The following is a 15679-nucleotide window of genomic DNA, read 5'->3' as shown; positions in this document are numbered from 1 at the left end:
AGAATAATTCAAAGACAAATGAAAAACTTTGAGATTCTAAGAACTGCTTCAAATTTGGAGCAACTTCCATTTCTTTTAGAGTGCTAAGTGCTTCTGTCTGAAGGTGTTTTGGCCAGGAATGAACCAAAGCAGAAGTGGATCAGTTGTGGGCTCAGGTGTCTTTCTTGTGATTTTGAGTTGAAAGCTTAAGATATTCCTCAAAAGTGGAAAAAAAATAAATTGGGCAAGTAGAAAAGGAGAGAAAGCATCTGAACAGGAAGAAGTGAGAACACTGCTTCCTGATAACGGATGGACACTAGGTAGAGATGCTGCCGGTGATGAGACGTGCTCATCCCCAGTGAGGAGACTGAGACGCAGAGACACACCAAAGTGACAGCTGAGGACAACTAGGCCCAATGAGGGGCAGACTAACCACCAGCCAAGCCAGACTGCAGACAGTCCACAAGGATGGAAAGCGAGGGTGGAGGCAAAGAGATAGGCTTCCTGAGACCAGAAAGCATAGGTCCTCTGGGAAAAGAAAAGTATTGCCAGGACCATGAAGAGGGAAGGTCAGCCAAAGTGTTTAGGTCTGGGTGAAAACGGACCTCTCTCCTTGGAGATAATCATCTCAGCAAAAGGCAGAGGAAAGCACTGGCTGGCCACAGACACACAGGAGCCCTATAGCTCAAATCCAGACAGCTGGATGAGGCAGGCCTGGATGAGCTATTGGAATGGACTGGATTAGGACGAGCTATTGGACTGGGCTAATCCAGGGAGGGGTATGCCCCTAAATGATCTGGTCTATAATTTATCTGTATTTATACACAGAACAATTCAGACATTTTTATCTTTCGAGATTCTGAGGTTTGTTTGATTTTGGTTTTACCTTGAATTCCCTTCTGATACACTTTAACTGCAAACTGGAATCTCCAGGAGATGTACCCACCCCCAATGCTGGTTAATGGCGGTGGAGATACAGTTCCCAAATTTGGAGTCTCTAGGAGGTAGCTGAGGGAGCAGATGATCTAGTCTGCTCTTGCCTTGGGAAACTCATTACAGGTCTTCTAATTTTCTAAGAACAGCAAAAGAATACCAAACGCTGGATATTCTTTGGGATCTATGAGAAACTTGAGAGGATAAAGGAAAGGTAGAAGGTCTGGGATTGAATTTGTCCTCAGTGTCTACCACTGACTTAAAGTCAAAATTCCAGCGAGCAGAAAATGAAACTTATATGATTTCCTAGGTTTGCACAGCTGACTGACTAAACAGTGCTCCAAGCTCAATGACTAAAAACGTAGGCAGCTGCACCCCAGCCACTGAGCCTGTCCATCAGGCGGCAACACATCTCTGGAGCTGATAACAAACGCCCCCGACTCCAACAAAGGCTGTGCTTCCACAATGTTCCACAAATAGCAGCCAGCAGGTCAGTTCTTAACCGTTAACTCCAGAAGCTGAGTCACAGACCTAAATGAAGTGCTGTAAAAATGTGAAACGAGCACTGATACTTCTTGGTAGCAGCATATTCATGGGAAGTCTATAACATGTCTTACTTTCTAGTTCTCTTCTAAATGGTGATTTTAAAAAAATAAGAAAAATACGTTTTTTTTGTCCTGAGCCAAAAATCATTAGGCCAATTTTATTCTCAAAGGCATTCCCGTGGCACCTAAAAATAGAGAGATTTACAGGAAGGAAGAGCAGATTTGGTAATATCTCTCAATTTCTTTAGACTTAAGTCTTCAATAAATTCTAATTCTCTTTGATGCTGTTTGTTTGACCTTGTTATTTACTTACCCAAAGGAAATGACTTATCATCATCAAAACTACCTGCAATTTGGGAGACCAGGGTTCAATCCCTGGGTGGGAAAGATCCCCTGGAGAAGGGAATGGCAACCCAATTCAGTATCCTTGCCTGAAGAAGTCCATGGGGTTGCAAAGAGTCAGACATGACTGAGTGACTAACATTTTCACTTATCATCATCAACAGAGCCAGTCCGTACTATACAAATTCACTAGTGTTTTAGAGAAATGTCCAAATAAACACATCCAAGAATACTGACCCCACATAAATGTAGGTAAGAATTCAGTTTATCTACCAAACCTCCTCAAATCAGTGAGTTCAAATGCCATTTCTAAAAGTGGTAGGGGATGGGGGGGACAAGTCTGTTTCAAAGACAATTCTGAACACTGTGGTTATTTGAAATTGAAATTAAATTGGTACCCTTTCTTGGAAGCTGCTAAAAAGTAAAGAGGAAATGGCAATATCACTTTTACAGTGATTTTAAAAAAAGAAATGCTATCTAGGTCAACTATATGGTTGAAGCTATTTTTATTTAGAGAGTCACCTTAAATAGAAATGGACACTGTTTTTAGGAGGCAAAAGCTTCAGGCTAGCCTGATAAAGTGCAGGAAAAGACACTGGGGTTAAACGTATTTCCTTCTTAGTTACTGTTATAACAGGTCAAGAGAAGAAATGTTTTCTTTGGCAATCTGGCAGATTTCAGAGAGGGGCATCATTCCAGAGCAAGAACCAAAAGTCTGCGGAAGATACTAGAAAATGAGAAACCATGAGTAGTAATAATGCCTGAAAACCATCGAGAGAACTGCAGCTCTTGAGTGTCCCTAGGAGAGAGGACAGCGAGGCATGATGGTAGCTGCTTCCATGCACAGAATGCTCACCCTCTGCCAGCCTCCACACTTCTATAAAATCTGTACAAATTCATTCAATCATCACAACAACAGATCTTAGTAACATCCCCATTTCATGGAGGAGGAAACAAGCTTAGGAGTGGCTAAGTAACTTGTCTGAAGACAGAGAGTCCAGATCTCTCTGACTTCTTACCATCCCGCTGCAGGGCCCTGGGGTCCTGCTCAACTAATGAGGTGACTCGTACTGTGGAACTGCTCTTCCTGCAACAGGGAGTGCATGGTGTTGGGAAAGTGCCGCACCAGAGGCCACTAGATCTCAGTCCCCGGTGGGGCTCTATCCCGCTCACCTGGCCTGCAACACGGCACGAAGCACACGGTGCTGAGGTCTCACCTGACAGTACCGCTGAACAGCACCGGCTCCTGGGGAATGATGGAGAGCTTGCTCCGGAGGTCAGCAAGGCCAATGTCACTGATTCTCACTCCATCAATCTTGATGCAGCCTCCACACAACTCCACCAGGCGGAAAAGGGCCATGCCCAGAGAGGACTTCCCTGATGAGTCAGAAGACAGGCAAGAGTCATTCAATTGGCAAATTCTGGGAAGACAAAACTGGCTTCTTCTCAGGGCAACATCATCTATTTTTCTATCTGTTCAATCATTATTTCGATGGATAATGTAGATAACTCAGATAATGTAGAAAGTGATAGCCAGAAAAACAAAAACAAAAAACCAGGAACTCTCTGGAGCTACCAAGCATATACACTTATACAACATACTGCAGCCTGAGAAGGAGTGGGAGGGACACTATCCTGAGAGTAAAATGGAAAAACTTCTCCTTTTCACCTTAGGCACAGGTACACAGGGTTTAATGCTTCTTAGGCAAAAACCAAGAGCTAGGAGCTTGAGGCAAGTCAGAGGACAAGCTGTTGTCCCTCTTCTGTCCCCTTACCTCAGCAGAGAAAAACAGGACAAGGCCTTTCACTGCCACGAAGCTAGGGAAGGGAGAAGTTCTAGGCTAAACACACAAGGAAAGGAGTTTTGGATTTGAGAAAATGAGTGACTGTAGATTCTCTACCATGATAGGAAAATGTAGAAAAGCAGGTTTGGGAGATAAAATAGCAAGTTCAGGATCACAGTGATAGGCATAATAGCCTTTCATAATTGACTCGTCATTTAAAAAACGATATAAATAATTCAAGCAGATAATATCAATTTCCCATAATCTCACTAGTGCTTTAAAAAAAATTATGTATGTACATATCTATTTATTTATTTGGCTACAGTGGGTCTTAGTTGTGCGATCTTTTTTTTTAAGTTGCTGCATGTGGAGTCTAGTTCCTTGACTAGGGATTAGACCCAGGACCCCTGCCTGCACTAGGAGCACAGAGTAGCAGCCACTGCACCACCAGGAAAGTCCTGCTTTTTTGGGGGGGGCACATTTCCTTTTAGCTTGTTTCCTTAAGAGTTGAGATGATACCAGAGAAATATTGTAATTATCTTTTCCACTTAACATTACATAGCAAGCACTCAATTATATTACTACCTTTTTGAGATAAAATTTTGGTGGCTGCAATAATTTCCACTATGTGGCTGTATTCTTATTTAACCAGTCCTCTAATGTTGCACATGTGGTTTAATTAAAACTTACTAGAATAATGCTATAGGGCTTCCTAGGTGGCTCAGTGGTAAAGAATCTGCCTGCCAAGTTTGATCCCTGGGTCAGGAAAATCCCCTGGAGAATGAAATGACAACCCACTCCAGTATTCTTGCTGGGAAAATCCTATGGACAGAGGAACCTGGCAGGCTACAGACCATGGGGTTGCAGAGAGTCGGACATGACTTAGTGACCAAACAGCAGCAGCAGAATAATGCTATGGTAAACTTGTCATCACTCAGACTGCTCCTACCTCAGAAAATTTCCTTGAAACAGATTCTGAGAACTGAAACTACTTTGTTAAATATTTACACATATATTTAAAAAGCTCAGTGCTCTTCCCCCATCAAAAAAAAAAAAAGTTCGACATACTCCTGTCTATCTTTCTGCAAGTCAGACCCACAATTTAGATGCAGAACTATGGGTTTTTAGCTGTTTGAGCAGTTTTCCTGGTTGTCTTTACTAAAAAAAAAAAAAAAAAAACACAAAAAAAACCTTTTTTAAACTAGTTTATTTATCTATTTATTTACTTAAAAAAATTTTTTTTTTAATTTTTTGGCCATACCCTGAGGCATACAGGATCTTAGCTCCCCGATCAGGGATCAAACCTATACCCCCTGCATCGGAAGCCAGAGTCTTAACCACTGGACTGCCAGTGAAGTCCTAGTTTTCTGGTTCTAGACCCTCCTTCCCTGCTCTGCCTCCATGTTCTGAAAGACTTCTCATGGCAGCCTCCTGACTGTCTACTGAGAGGTCAGTGAGGATACAAATATCTGTTTTGCCCCAGTGTCTGTAGCCCCAGACCTGATGTCTAGATTAGACCCCTGTCAAACAATCTCTGGGAACCCTGACTGTCCATCTCCCTATGGCAGGGGTCTTCATGTCCATCTGCAAGTTGGGAAACCTGAGTCCATGTAGCAGAACAGTTCTCAAGGAGCCTTTCCTTCTGGGAGTAGCTTTTTCAGGACTGGGGGATCTGGCTAGTGGTCTTTTACCCAGGTAGAATGGAGGAGATGAAGGGCCCCCTTCAGTGCCAAGGCAGTGGTTCAAGATTTAAGATGCTCAAATAAATGGTGCTCAAAGGAAGGAACGGTGCTCAAATAAATAGGTTAAGTTGTTCTGTTTTAACAAAAGATCTGAGTCTAGACTACCTTTGCGCAGATGGAATGTGCTGGTAAAAAAAGCAATGATGTCCTCACAGTGGTTATAACCACGGCAGAGATTCAGGACCTATGTCACAGTCTTGAAAGAACCTCATTAGGATTACAGTTTAGACTTTGTAAGTCAGGCTATTTAGAATTATTTTATTTTTGTTTATTTCTCATCTGCTTATACTTTATTAAAGTCTTGGTGAAAATGCTGATCTGTCTTACTGTATTAAAAGGACATCACAAGAAGGGAGGCCAGAGGTTTCAGGGGAGCAGTGCACCCCTAGGGGGCCAATGCAGCAGAGGGAATCTATGGGAGAGGGCGAAGTAAGAGCCATGGGTACAGTCATCCTCATGGCTGGACATTCTCTCTCCAGTGTAAAAACCTAGAGGCCGTATCTTGTTTTGACATGAAATAATGCCTTCAATGAGGCAGCAGGAAATAGCTTTTTCTTTTCTGCTTACCACATTCTTTAAAGTAAATTGGCTAGAAAAGACTTTTTTTTAACTTTTTAGAAAAAAAAAGCTAAAGGAGTTTTGATGCCAAGGGAGCAGAGCCCAGAAAGCTCAAGAGAAGTGACTCAGAGAAAACTCTTACACAAGGGTGAACAGGTTAGTGAAAGAAGACAAGACTCAATCTTGAAATGTTATTCAGGAAAGAAAGAGGGAAAGAAACACACTTCTAAGAATAGTAGGGGAAAAAAAAAAAAAAAAGAATAGTAGGGAACTAAAATGCCTAAAATGATGGCCTATTCTCTATTTATTTACAACTGATGTCAGATCAAGAAAATAATTTGTCTTTTTTTTTTTAATTTCTGTCTTCAAAGGAACATAGATTCCTTATTTAGAGCTATGTTGCCTTCTAATAAATATGAGACTATACTTGTAACACATCACAAAGACCTTAAGCTTTTTGTATATTTTGACTTCATAGAAATAAGGATGTTACTGTGGTGCTATTCTTAAAAGCAAAAAATTGACAACAACTCACTGCCCTTCAATTGGATCTGGGTTAATATAAATTATGGTACATCCATAAAACAGAATTTTATATCATATTACATAGAAAGCATGTCATAGAATATTAATTGACATGGAAAATATGTAGTAATTTTATAAATAGGCCATGAAACAGTGTGTGTAAAAGTACCACATTTTTGTAAAATACATTTGTTGATAGCCTAATAAGATATCCACCAAAATACTAGTAGTTAATTATCTCTGGGTAGTGGAGTAATGGGTACCTTTCACCTTTTGTACTTTGCTATACGTTTCCAGAAATATATCTACTTCTGCTTTATTGACTATGCCAAAGCCTTTAACTGTGTGGATCACAACAAAATGTGGAAAATTCTTCAAGAGATGGAAATACCAGACCACCTGACCTGCCTCCTGAGAAATCTGTATGCAGGTCAAGAAGCAACAGTTAGAATTGGACATGGAACAACCGACTGGTTCCAAATTAGGAAAGAGTACGTCAAGGCTGTATACTGTCACTCTGCTTATTTAACTTACATGCAGAGTACATAATGCAAAATGCTGGGTTGGATGAAGCACAAACTGGAATCAAGATTGCCAGGAGAAATATCAGTAACCTCAGATATGCAGATGACACCACCCTTATGGCAGAAAGTGAAGAGGAACTGAAGAGCCTCTTGATGAAAGTGAGAGAGGAGAGTGAAAAAGCTGGTTTAAAACTCAACATTCAAAAAATTATGATCATGGCATCTGGGCCCATAGCTTCATGGCACATAGACGGGGAAAGAATGGAAGCAGTAACAGACTTTATTTTCTTGGGCTCCAAAATCTCTGCAGATGGTGACTGCAGACATGAAATTAAGACGCTTGCTCCTTGGAAGAAAATCTATGAGAAACCTCGACAGCATATTGAAAAGCAAAGACATTACTTTGCCAACAAAGGTCCGTCTTGTCAAAGCTATGGTTTTTCTAGTAGTCATGGATGGATATGAGATATGAGATATGAGAGTTGGACCACAAGAAAGCTGAGCACCAAAGAATTGATGCTTTTGAACTGTGGTATTGGAGAAGACTCTTGAGAGTCCCTTGGACTGCAAAGAGATCAAACAGTCAATCCTAAAGGAAATCAGTCCTGAATATTCATTGGAAGGACTGATGTTGAAGCTGAAGCTCCAATACTTTGACCACCTGAGGTGAAGAACTGACTCACTGGAGAAGACCCTGATGCTAGGAAAGATTGAAGGCAGGAGGAGAAGGGGATGACAGAGAATGAGATCGTTGGATGGCATCACTGACTCGATGGACATGAGTTTGAATAAGCTCCGGGACCTGGCGATGGACAAGGAGGCCTGGCGTGATGCAGTCCATGGGGTTGCAAAATGTCGAACATGACTGAGCAACTGAACTGAACTGAACTGACACGTTTCAAGTGCTCTGCATTGAGAATGTATACTTTGATGATTAGAAAAAAATATTAAATGTTTTGAAGCAGTGTTGAAAATAAACCTCAAAAAGTGGTTTCAGAGACCCGAGACACTAATTACACATCTAACAGGAATCTGGTTTGAAGAGATGAGAGTGATACTCAATAAACAGCAAATCATGGGCCTTAACCTTGACTCTGGTTGATTTAAACGTTTCCTCAGAGAGGTGATCCTTACCTGATCCTGTTCGACCCACGATGCCAATCTTCTCCTTGGGTTTGATGGTGAAGGACACTTTCTTCAAGACCAGAGGGAGATTTTCTTGGTACCTCATCTCTGCATTCTCAAAGGTGATCTCTCCTTCCTGGGGCCAGTCAGGGGAGGGAGCCTTATTCTTAATTCTGGCAGGTGCTTCCAAAGATAGAGTCTGGGGAGACAGAAAAGGCCAGTTCAGACTGACCACAGATTCTAGGGTAGCTGCAAGGCTGTCACAGAAGTAAGACCAGGATACCCACAGCAACAACAGAGACAGCTGCTGCCCTGTTCCCTTGCTGTGAAAGAGTCCCTGGCAGTAAACACTCATCACCAACAAACTAGAGAGAGACAGAGAACGACTGCCTCTACCCTTGGCAGTTTACAATGGCCTTCTATCCCTCTTCAGCCACAGCAGATTTTAGTGGAATTCTTTGAAAACATTTCCCTTGAAACAGGGTTCCATCATTTGAAAACCAATGGCCTAAACCCAAAGGAGCAAAACTAGCATTCATGGAACATTTAATGAGAGCCCAGCATCCTGAGCCATCTCAGTTAAACCAGGAGACTCAGACACTAATCCCAACTCTACCACTAACAGCTGTGTGAACTGGATATACCAATTCTTCAATCTTTGTCTTAGTTTCTCATCTGTAAACTCTAGGGACTGGATTAGATGATTTTAGAAATCCATTCCAGCTTAAAAATACTGTGTTTAATAATAATTATTGGGTAATTTTGGTCATCTATAGTCACACCTCCCCATGTTTTTAAAACTCTCTGGTGTTAGTCATGGAGCCTATAGCCTCACAGGGAAGTAAAGGTCAAAGACTGCAGTGCTCTGGTGGGTTGGGGTAGGGACTCAAGTCTAAAATTTTGTGTTGGGACAGGGTTCCACGTTGTGGATGGGCAGCAGGGAACCAGTTCTCAGGAATGTATTGATTTGTGCAAAGTACACTCTGTACCATGGCTGACCATCACCCTGACCTTTCTAGCAAGAGACCCACACCAATAGTGATACTAAATCAAACACAACATGTAACACACACAAACTGCCCACAGACCAGAGCACCCAGTCAAGAGGCTCATGTATAAACATAAACGGCTATTAGCAGGTTTATCAGATAGCTGAAACTCCAATACTTTGGCCACCTCATGAGAAGTGTTGACTCATTGGAAAAGACCCTGATGCTGGGAGGGATTGGGGGCAGGAGGAGAAGGGGACGACAGAGGATGAGATAGCTGGATGGCATCACCGACTCGATGGACATGAGTTTGAGTAAACTCTAGGAGTTGGTGATGGACAGGGAGGCCTGGCGCGCTGTGATTCACGGGGTCACAGAGTCAGACACGACTGAGCGACTGAACTGAACTGAACTGATCAGTTAGCTATCTGCCTTTCTTTCTGATAATAATCATTTATAAGTTTAAGAAATATCCTACAACTGATCAGTTTCATTGCCAAAACAAATCAGTGGGACATGTCTCTGCTAGAAAAGGCAGTTACATAACATACTAGTTCTCAGTGAAAAGGCAGTTCTTCAAAACAGTGTTTCTAAGTCAACATTATAGTTGGAAGTTGAAATGTATTCTGCCCATGTAAATAATGATATAAATGAAGATAAAGTCTCTGGGCAGTTTGCAAAATAGGTAACTCCTGAGAAATGAGTTCAACGTGAGAATGTTAACTACTCAGGACTCTGCTTCTCTCTACAGAAAATTGCTTTCAGAGTTTGAACTAGGAGGAAAACACTCTCCCACTGCAGGATTGCAGGGGTTCCTGGGGGAAGGTGGGAAGAGCTGGATCATCTCAGTACCAATACAGTTAACTGGTTTCTGAACTGTGAACACAGTATGGAATTAGGCATGGAGCCTTTGAAACTCCAGAAGTCTGGGTCCTATCCCAAACCTATTGTATCAGAATCTTTAGAGATGAGGCCCATGTTAGTCTTTGCCTCAAGTTCCGTATGAGATTCTGATGGCCATCCCTGGTTAAGAACCAAATGAACTAGACTAAGACTTGAAATAACAGCTGGTTTTAAATAGTATAAGGAAAATATTACATTAGTCTGCTTAACTGAATTAATGAGGTTAGGAACACTTTGGAAATTAGCTGATGAATGTGAGCTCTCAATCAGACACAATTCACAAATATACTTAGAAAATCTTATGATATTCTCTTTTGCATTCCATGCATACTGGAGAGATTGCTGCCTCTCCTGTGGGACAAGATGAGGCAGAGAAAACAAGCATCTTCCTGGGACATTCATTCCAGGCAGTAAAAGGGTAAAACTGCTGCATGAAAAATCAGATTGCAGCAGAAGGCCTGTAGGAGCCTGACCTTGATATAGTGGTTGATCCTCTCCACTGAGGTGAAGCGAGCTTCTGTCTCCGATGCCAGTCTGACAGTAAACTGGAACAGCCCTGTCAACTGATCATGGAAAACAACAATCCAAGAGAGAATTTATTATTAATATACACCAAGGGAACGCCAGCAAACCTCCTTCATCTAAGGGACCACAACTCAATTGTGAGAACTAACTGTGGATAGACAGCAGCTGGCTTTAGGGACCAGATCATTCTTTAAGTGTTTAAGACAATGCCTAATAGTCCCCAGTCAACTGCAACTCTCAGTGAATCCAGGTGGCACTGTAGTACTGGCACTAACTTTTCTATACCTAAAGGCTTTCTGTCTGTTTTTACATTTCCAGAAATTCCGCTGTAGCTGAATAACTTCTGGGCTTCATAATTGTACCTATACCTGGATATAGCAGCCACAATAAATGGAGACTGTATCAACCTGTGAGCAGCAGTGAAAATGCTTCCAGGAAGGTCAACAGAAACGAGGCTGGGCCAAAACTGAATGCAGAGCCCCAGTCTGTGTACCCCAGACTCAGTACTCTGAAACAGAGTATATATAACACAGATTTCTCCCACCCCTCACCCCCAGCCCTTCAAGAATCAAGTTAAGTCTGCAAGATATGGACAAATACCTTTGAGTATCTGTAAAGATATAGATCTCTTCTTAGGTTTCCTCTGGCCACTTATTTTTATCTTTCCAATATAGAAAAATGTCAAACATATACAAGAATAGACAGCACAGTATAACGGGCTCCTACGTATCAGACATTCACCTTAAAAAAATTACCAACTTACAACCAGCATTGTTTCATCTGTACCACCCCATCCTTTCATATATCTGGAATCCAATCTCATATAGCCTAAGTCTTATCCACAAATACTTCAGCTTCTATCTCTCTAAAATATAAAGTCTCCTTGAAAACCATTGCCACATCTGGAAAAAGTTAGTAACAATTCTTTATCATCTTTAACTATCTAGTCAGTGCTAAGTTCCCAGTTGTTCTTTGAGCTATTTGAAGATCTTCAACCATCCCTAAGAACTAAAAATGTTTATGTATGTAACAGTATTGGGAAAATTTGGGGCCTGAAAATAAAACACACAGAAGTAGTATATTGAGGATATGTATTTCTTAGAAGACTAGGAAGAGGCCAGAGAAGAAAGAGTAGTGAAGACACAAATCTACAATTAAAAAACAATTTTCAAAATCTGTTTATTTAAGAAAAAACAGCACCTACTTCATAAGCACATGCAACAGAGTTAAATCCCTTTATTCCCATAAAGTCAACCTTTAGCATTCGTGGGGAATTGGTTTCAGGATTCTGTCAAAAATCCAAGGATGCTCAAGTTCCTTATATAAAATAGCCTAGTAATTGCCTACAACCTACAGACATCCTCCTGTATCCTTTAAGTCATCTCTAGATTACTTATAATACCTAATGCAATGTAAAGACTTGGTAAATAGCTATAAATACAAAGTGCTACATAAATAGTTGTACATCTATAGTAAATTCAGTTTTCGGAATTGTCTGGAATTTCCCCTCCCAAATATCTTTGATCTGCAGTTGGTTGACTCTATGGATGCAGAACTCAGGGATGCGGAGGGCTGACTGTGTTCCAGTCCACAGTGCTACTGCCAAAGCAGATGGGGAGAAGCTCTAGGAGCCAAAGGTAAAACAATAGCTTAGGGTAGAGCCACCTGCCAGGCCTCTCCTAGGCCAACGTATGAGAAAGACAATGTCCTCATCCCAAAGACTAACCTGCACAGCATAGGAGATGGCAAGCCCTGCGTAGGCTGGGGGAATCTGCCCGTGCATGAGAACAATCATCAGCCCAGTGGTGCTGATCAGGGCAATGCTGATGAGGTCCAGCCGCACCGCCAGCCACCGCATCGCACAAGTGAACAGGAAGAAAGGACTCTGGTTGTTATCCAGTAGCTCCTGGTACCTGTGAGGAAGACAGAACACCTAATAAAGTAAATAAAGTGCCACACAACCCTGGTCATGGAGGATGCGAAAGCACTGGTGAGTTCTGGGTAGAGGGCTAATACTAAAGTATAACACCACTACTGCTTGTAACCAGGAGAGTGATACGGAAACTTAAGGAGTGCAGAGTATTCCAGGCTCCACACACAGGAAGACATGGGGGGTTTCTAGTTTTACCCTTTGAAAGAAACATATTCAAGATACTAGGAAAAACATATCTACTTCAACAGCACAGGGAAAGCAGAAGGGAAGAAGACCAAATAAAGAGGCTGTTTAAGCTTTAGAGAATTGTTTTAGGTCAGTGGTCATTTTCTTGAGGAAAGAGAAGTTACAAATGCAAACTGGAGAATTGGCACAAGAGCAGGAAAAAGACTCTTGGACTGAATACAAGAACGTGGAAATGGTCTGCTGACAAACTGGTTTCCTAAGGCCATGGAGCAAAGCACCAGAGGCAGTGAGTGAGTTACACCAGAACAGAAAGACCGAGACAGCCTTTGTCACTGCAGGAGGGAGACCCTCTGTCATCAGGGGTCCTAGAGAGCAGCTCTCACCCCACCTGAGGGTCTGGGGTCACACAAAACTCGAACTCCAGAGTGGGAGGCCTGGGTAGGCAAAGATACTTTGTCTTAAAGAAAATCTCTTTCCTCCTTATAAGAAGATATGTGCACTTTAGAGAAAATTTAGGAAACACAATAAAAAAAGGGAAATGTAAAATTCCAGTACTCTCACCACTCAGCTAAAACCAGAATCCATATTCTGCTGCATTTCCTCCCAGTATTTTTTCCAATGCCCTCCTGTTTATGTGGGTACATACCTACACATGTACACAGTCAACATATTCTCCTTTTTTCTTGCTTGAAGTTAGGATACATTTTTCAGAATTATTTAACCAAACCTTCCTATGCTAGAGTTACTTTATAATGTTAATTACTTAATTTTTGGAATGAACTACATACTCTGTAAGACAGAACATTCACAAGGTACAAAAGGTTTTACCATGAAAAGTCAGTCTTTCTCCTGCCCTCCTCCAGCTACGCACTTCTACTGTCCAGTGACAGCTATTAGTTTCCTGTGTGTTCTTTCAGATATTTTAAATGTTACAGACACATATTTAAAGGGAGCAAACTATACATGCACATCTGTATCTTGCTCTTTCACCTAATTTAACTTGGAAATCATTCCACATCAGTATGTAGGAAGCAGTCTCATTCTTTTTAGGGGTCACATAATATTCCATTATACGGGGACACCACAGCCTATTTAACCAGTCCTCTACTGAAGAAAATTTAGTCTAGTTCAACCTCTAGTTAACATAAATCTCCACAATGACTATATAAGTACAGAAATTTCTCACACAAACATTATTAACAGCTAAATAAAATGTCAATCTATTGTCTATGAATATCTTACTTTTCCAAGAAAAAAAAAGGAGCAAACTCTATCAAATATAGCCATTCAGAACCGAAAGCTAATAAAGACTCCAAATCTGTTTTTGTCTTCCCATTTGCTCAGAAGGGAGTTCCACCAAGCAAGTGAATCTTAATCAGCAGAGATCATTAAATCACTAATACTCTTAGTAATGAGCTTTATAATCCCCAATTCTGACTTTGAAAGGCTTCTTAAACTCTCATTAAATGCTGAGATGTTGGCTCCCTAATGAGCCCTCTGGCCCCCACGGAACTAACCTGTGTAGAAATTCCTGCCCTTTGTTGTAGGCGTGGATGGTGGCAAGGCCCTGTATGCTGGATGTGATGTGGGAAAGGAAAGGTGACTGCGTGATATTATCCAGACGCTTTAGTTCTCGGATCAGGACCCTGGAGATAGAGAGTTCTGTGTCAGAGGGGTGGACTGGCAACTCTGGCTTCACCCTTTGCACTGAAAGACACAAAGACTTCCTGTTTACCTGGAGACAATGTGCAGAATTGAAAAGAGGATGACAAGGGGCCCCACTGCCACGAGGAACCACGGGAAAACTCCCGCAATCATTCCAACACAGAAGAACACCAAGATGACGTTCTGAATGAACATCTCGGCCTGGAACGGCAGGCGCACGTCGACTGGGGAAACGGTAAAGGAACATGTGTCAGATGCTGGGATCCACAAACAGCCAGAATTTTTAAAAAACAAAAAGAGGCTCCCAAAAAGCCATATCTGAAATTTGTGATTTTTTTGTCTTTTAAACAGTCTGATCAAAGAAAAATCTGGTAATGTAGTTGCTCTAATTTTTCTTGTCCCAAGAGCATTTAAGCGATCTTTCTCACCTGTGCCCTCTTTTTGGATCACTGTGCTGCCCAACCCCCTTAAACATTTCTTCCATTTTGCAAAGTAATATATGTTTGCTATAAAATATTTGGAAAATAAATATGCAAAAAATTAAATAAACATAGTCTTATCCTTACCAATATAAATGAACTGCTGCTAACATTTAAGAAACTTTTCATGGAAAATTTTAAACATACACAAAAATTTTAAACATACACAAAAACTGGAAGAGTATAGAACCTCTAAGAGTTAACATTTTCTTCGCCCATTTAGGACATCTCCCCCCACCTATTTTCATACAAATCTGAGACAAGGTGATACCACTGATTTTCTTCAGTCTCTTTTCTATTCATCTGTGCATATGTGAGTTTAATACAAATGTGATCATGTCACACACATATGTATCATTGTTTTGTGTATCAGTGATGGTTTTGATCTCTTGTTACCTCTGGCCATAGCTATACATTGGCCTATCGACACCGGAAACAAACTCCTTCTATGGAGGCAGCATAGTAAGTAGTTAAAAACATTCATTCTGGGGTCAAAAAGATCTGAGCTCAATTCCCAGCTTGCTATTTAATAGTTGTGCAATCTTGAGCAAGTCAACCTTTCTAGACATCAGCTTTCCCATGCTCAGTGGGTAAAATGATACCCACACCTCACAGGGCTGCTATAATGGCTAGGATAGTGCATGTAAAACTGCTTGTAACACAGTAAGCCCTCAAAAAATGTCAGGTAGCATCACTATTATTATTGGCTATGGGAGTACAGCTGACCTTTGAATAACATAGGGGTTAGAGACACAGACCCCCATGCAGTCAAAAATCTGCATGTAATCTACAGTCAGCTCTCCATAGATGTGGTTCCTCATCCACAGTTTCATATCCTCAGACTCAACCAACCTGTTGTTCAAGGGTCAAGTGTATTTAAGTTCTGGTGCTGGCACAGCCTAAGAAGCAATCAGTATCTGACAAACTTGTCAAGAGATTATA

The 15679-nt window shown here is 41.3% G+C and overlaps 1 protein-coding gene across 5 annotated transcripts in view; it reads right to left on the bottom strand.

Moving 5' to 3' along the window:
• The window catches only part of ABCC5 (ATP binding cassette subfamily C member 5), an 80091-nt gene that overhangs the window by 12070 nt on the left and 52342 nt on the right, over window positions 1-15679 (bottom strand). For all 5 annotated transcript variants that reach the window (XM_043473574.1, XM_043473576.1, XM_043473575.1 and 2 more), the window contains 6 exons: window positions 14329-14482; window positions 14111-14239; window positions 12201-12387; window positions 10423-10512; window positions 8067-8256; window positions 3017-3176 (listed from right to left, as the gene is read on the bottom strand). In XM_043473574.1, coding sequence (XP_043329509.1) covers window positions 3017-3176; window positions 8067-8256; window positions 10423-10512; window positions 12201-12387; window positions 14111-14239; window positions 14329-14482 — 910 coding nt within the window. The remainder of the gene's footprint in view (window positions 1-3016; window positions 3177-8066; window positions 8257-10422; window positions 10513-12200; window positions 12388-14110; window positions 14240-14328; window positions 14483-15679) is intronic.

This window comes from Cervus canadensis, chromosome 7 (genome assembly GCF_019320065.1).
Source record: "Cervus canadensis isolate Bull #8, Minnesota chromosome 7, ASM1932006v1, whole genome shotgun sequence".
Classification (NCBI taxonomy): Eukaryota; Metazoa; Chordata; class Mammalia; order Artiodactyla; family Cervidae; genus Cervus; species Cervus canadensis.
The sequence above is the reverse complement of the archived record's forward strand: the minus strand, read 5'-3'. Positions and strand labels throughout refer to the sequence as shown.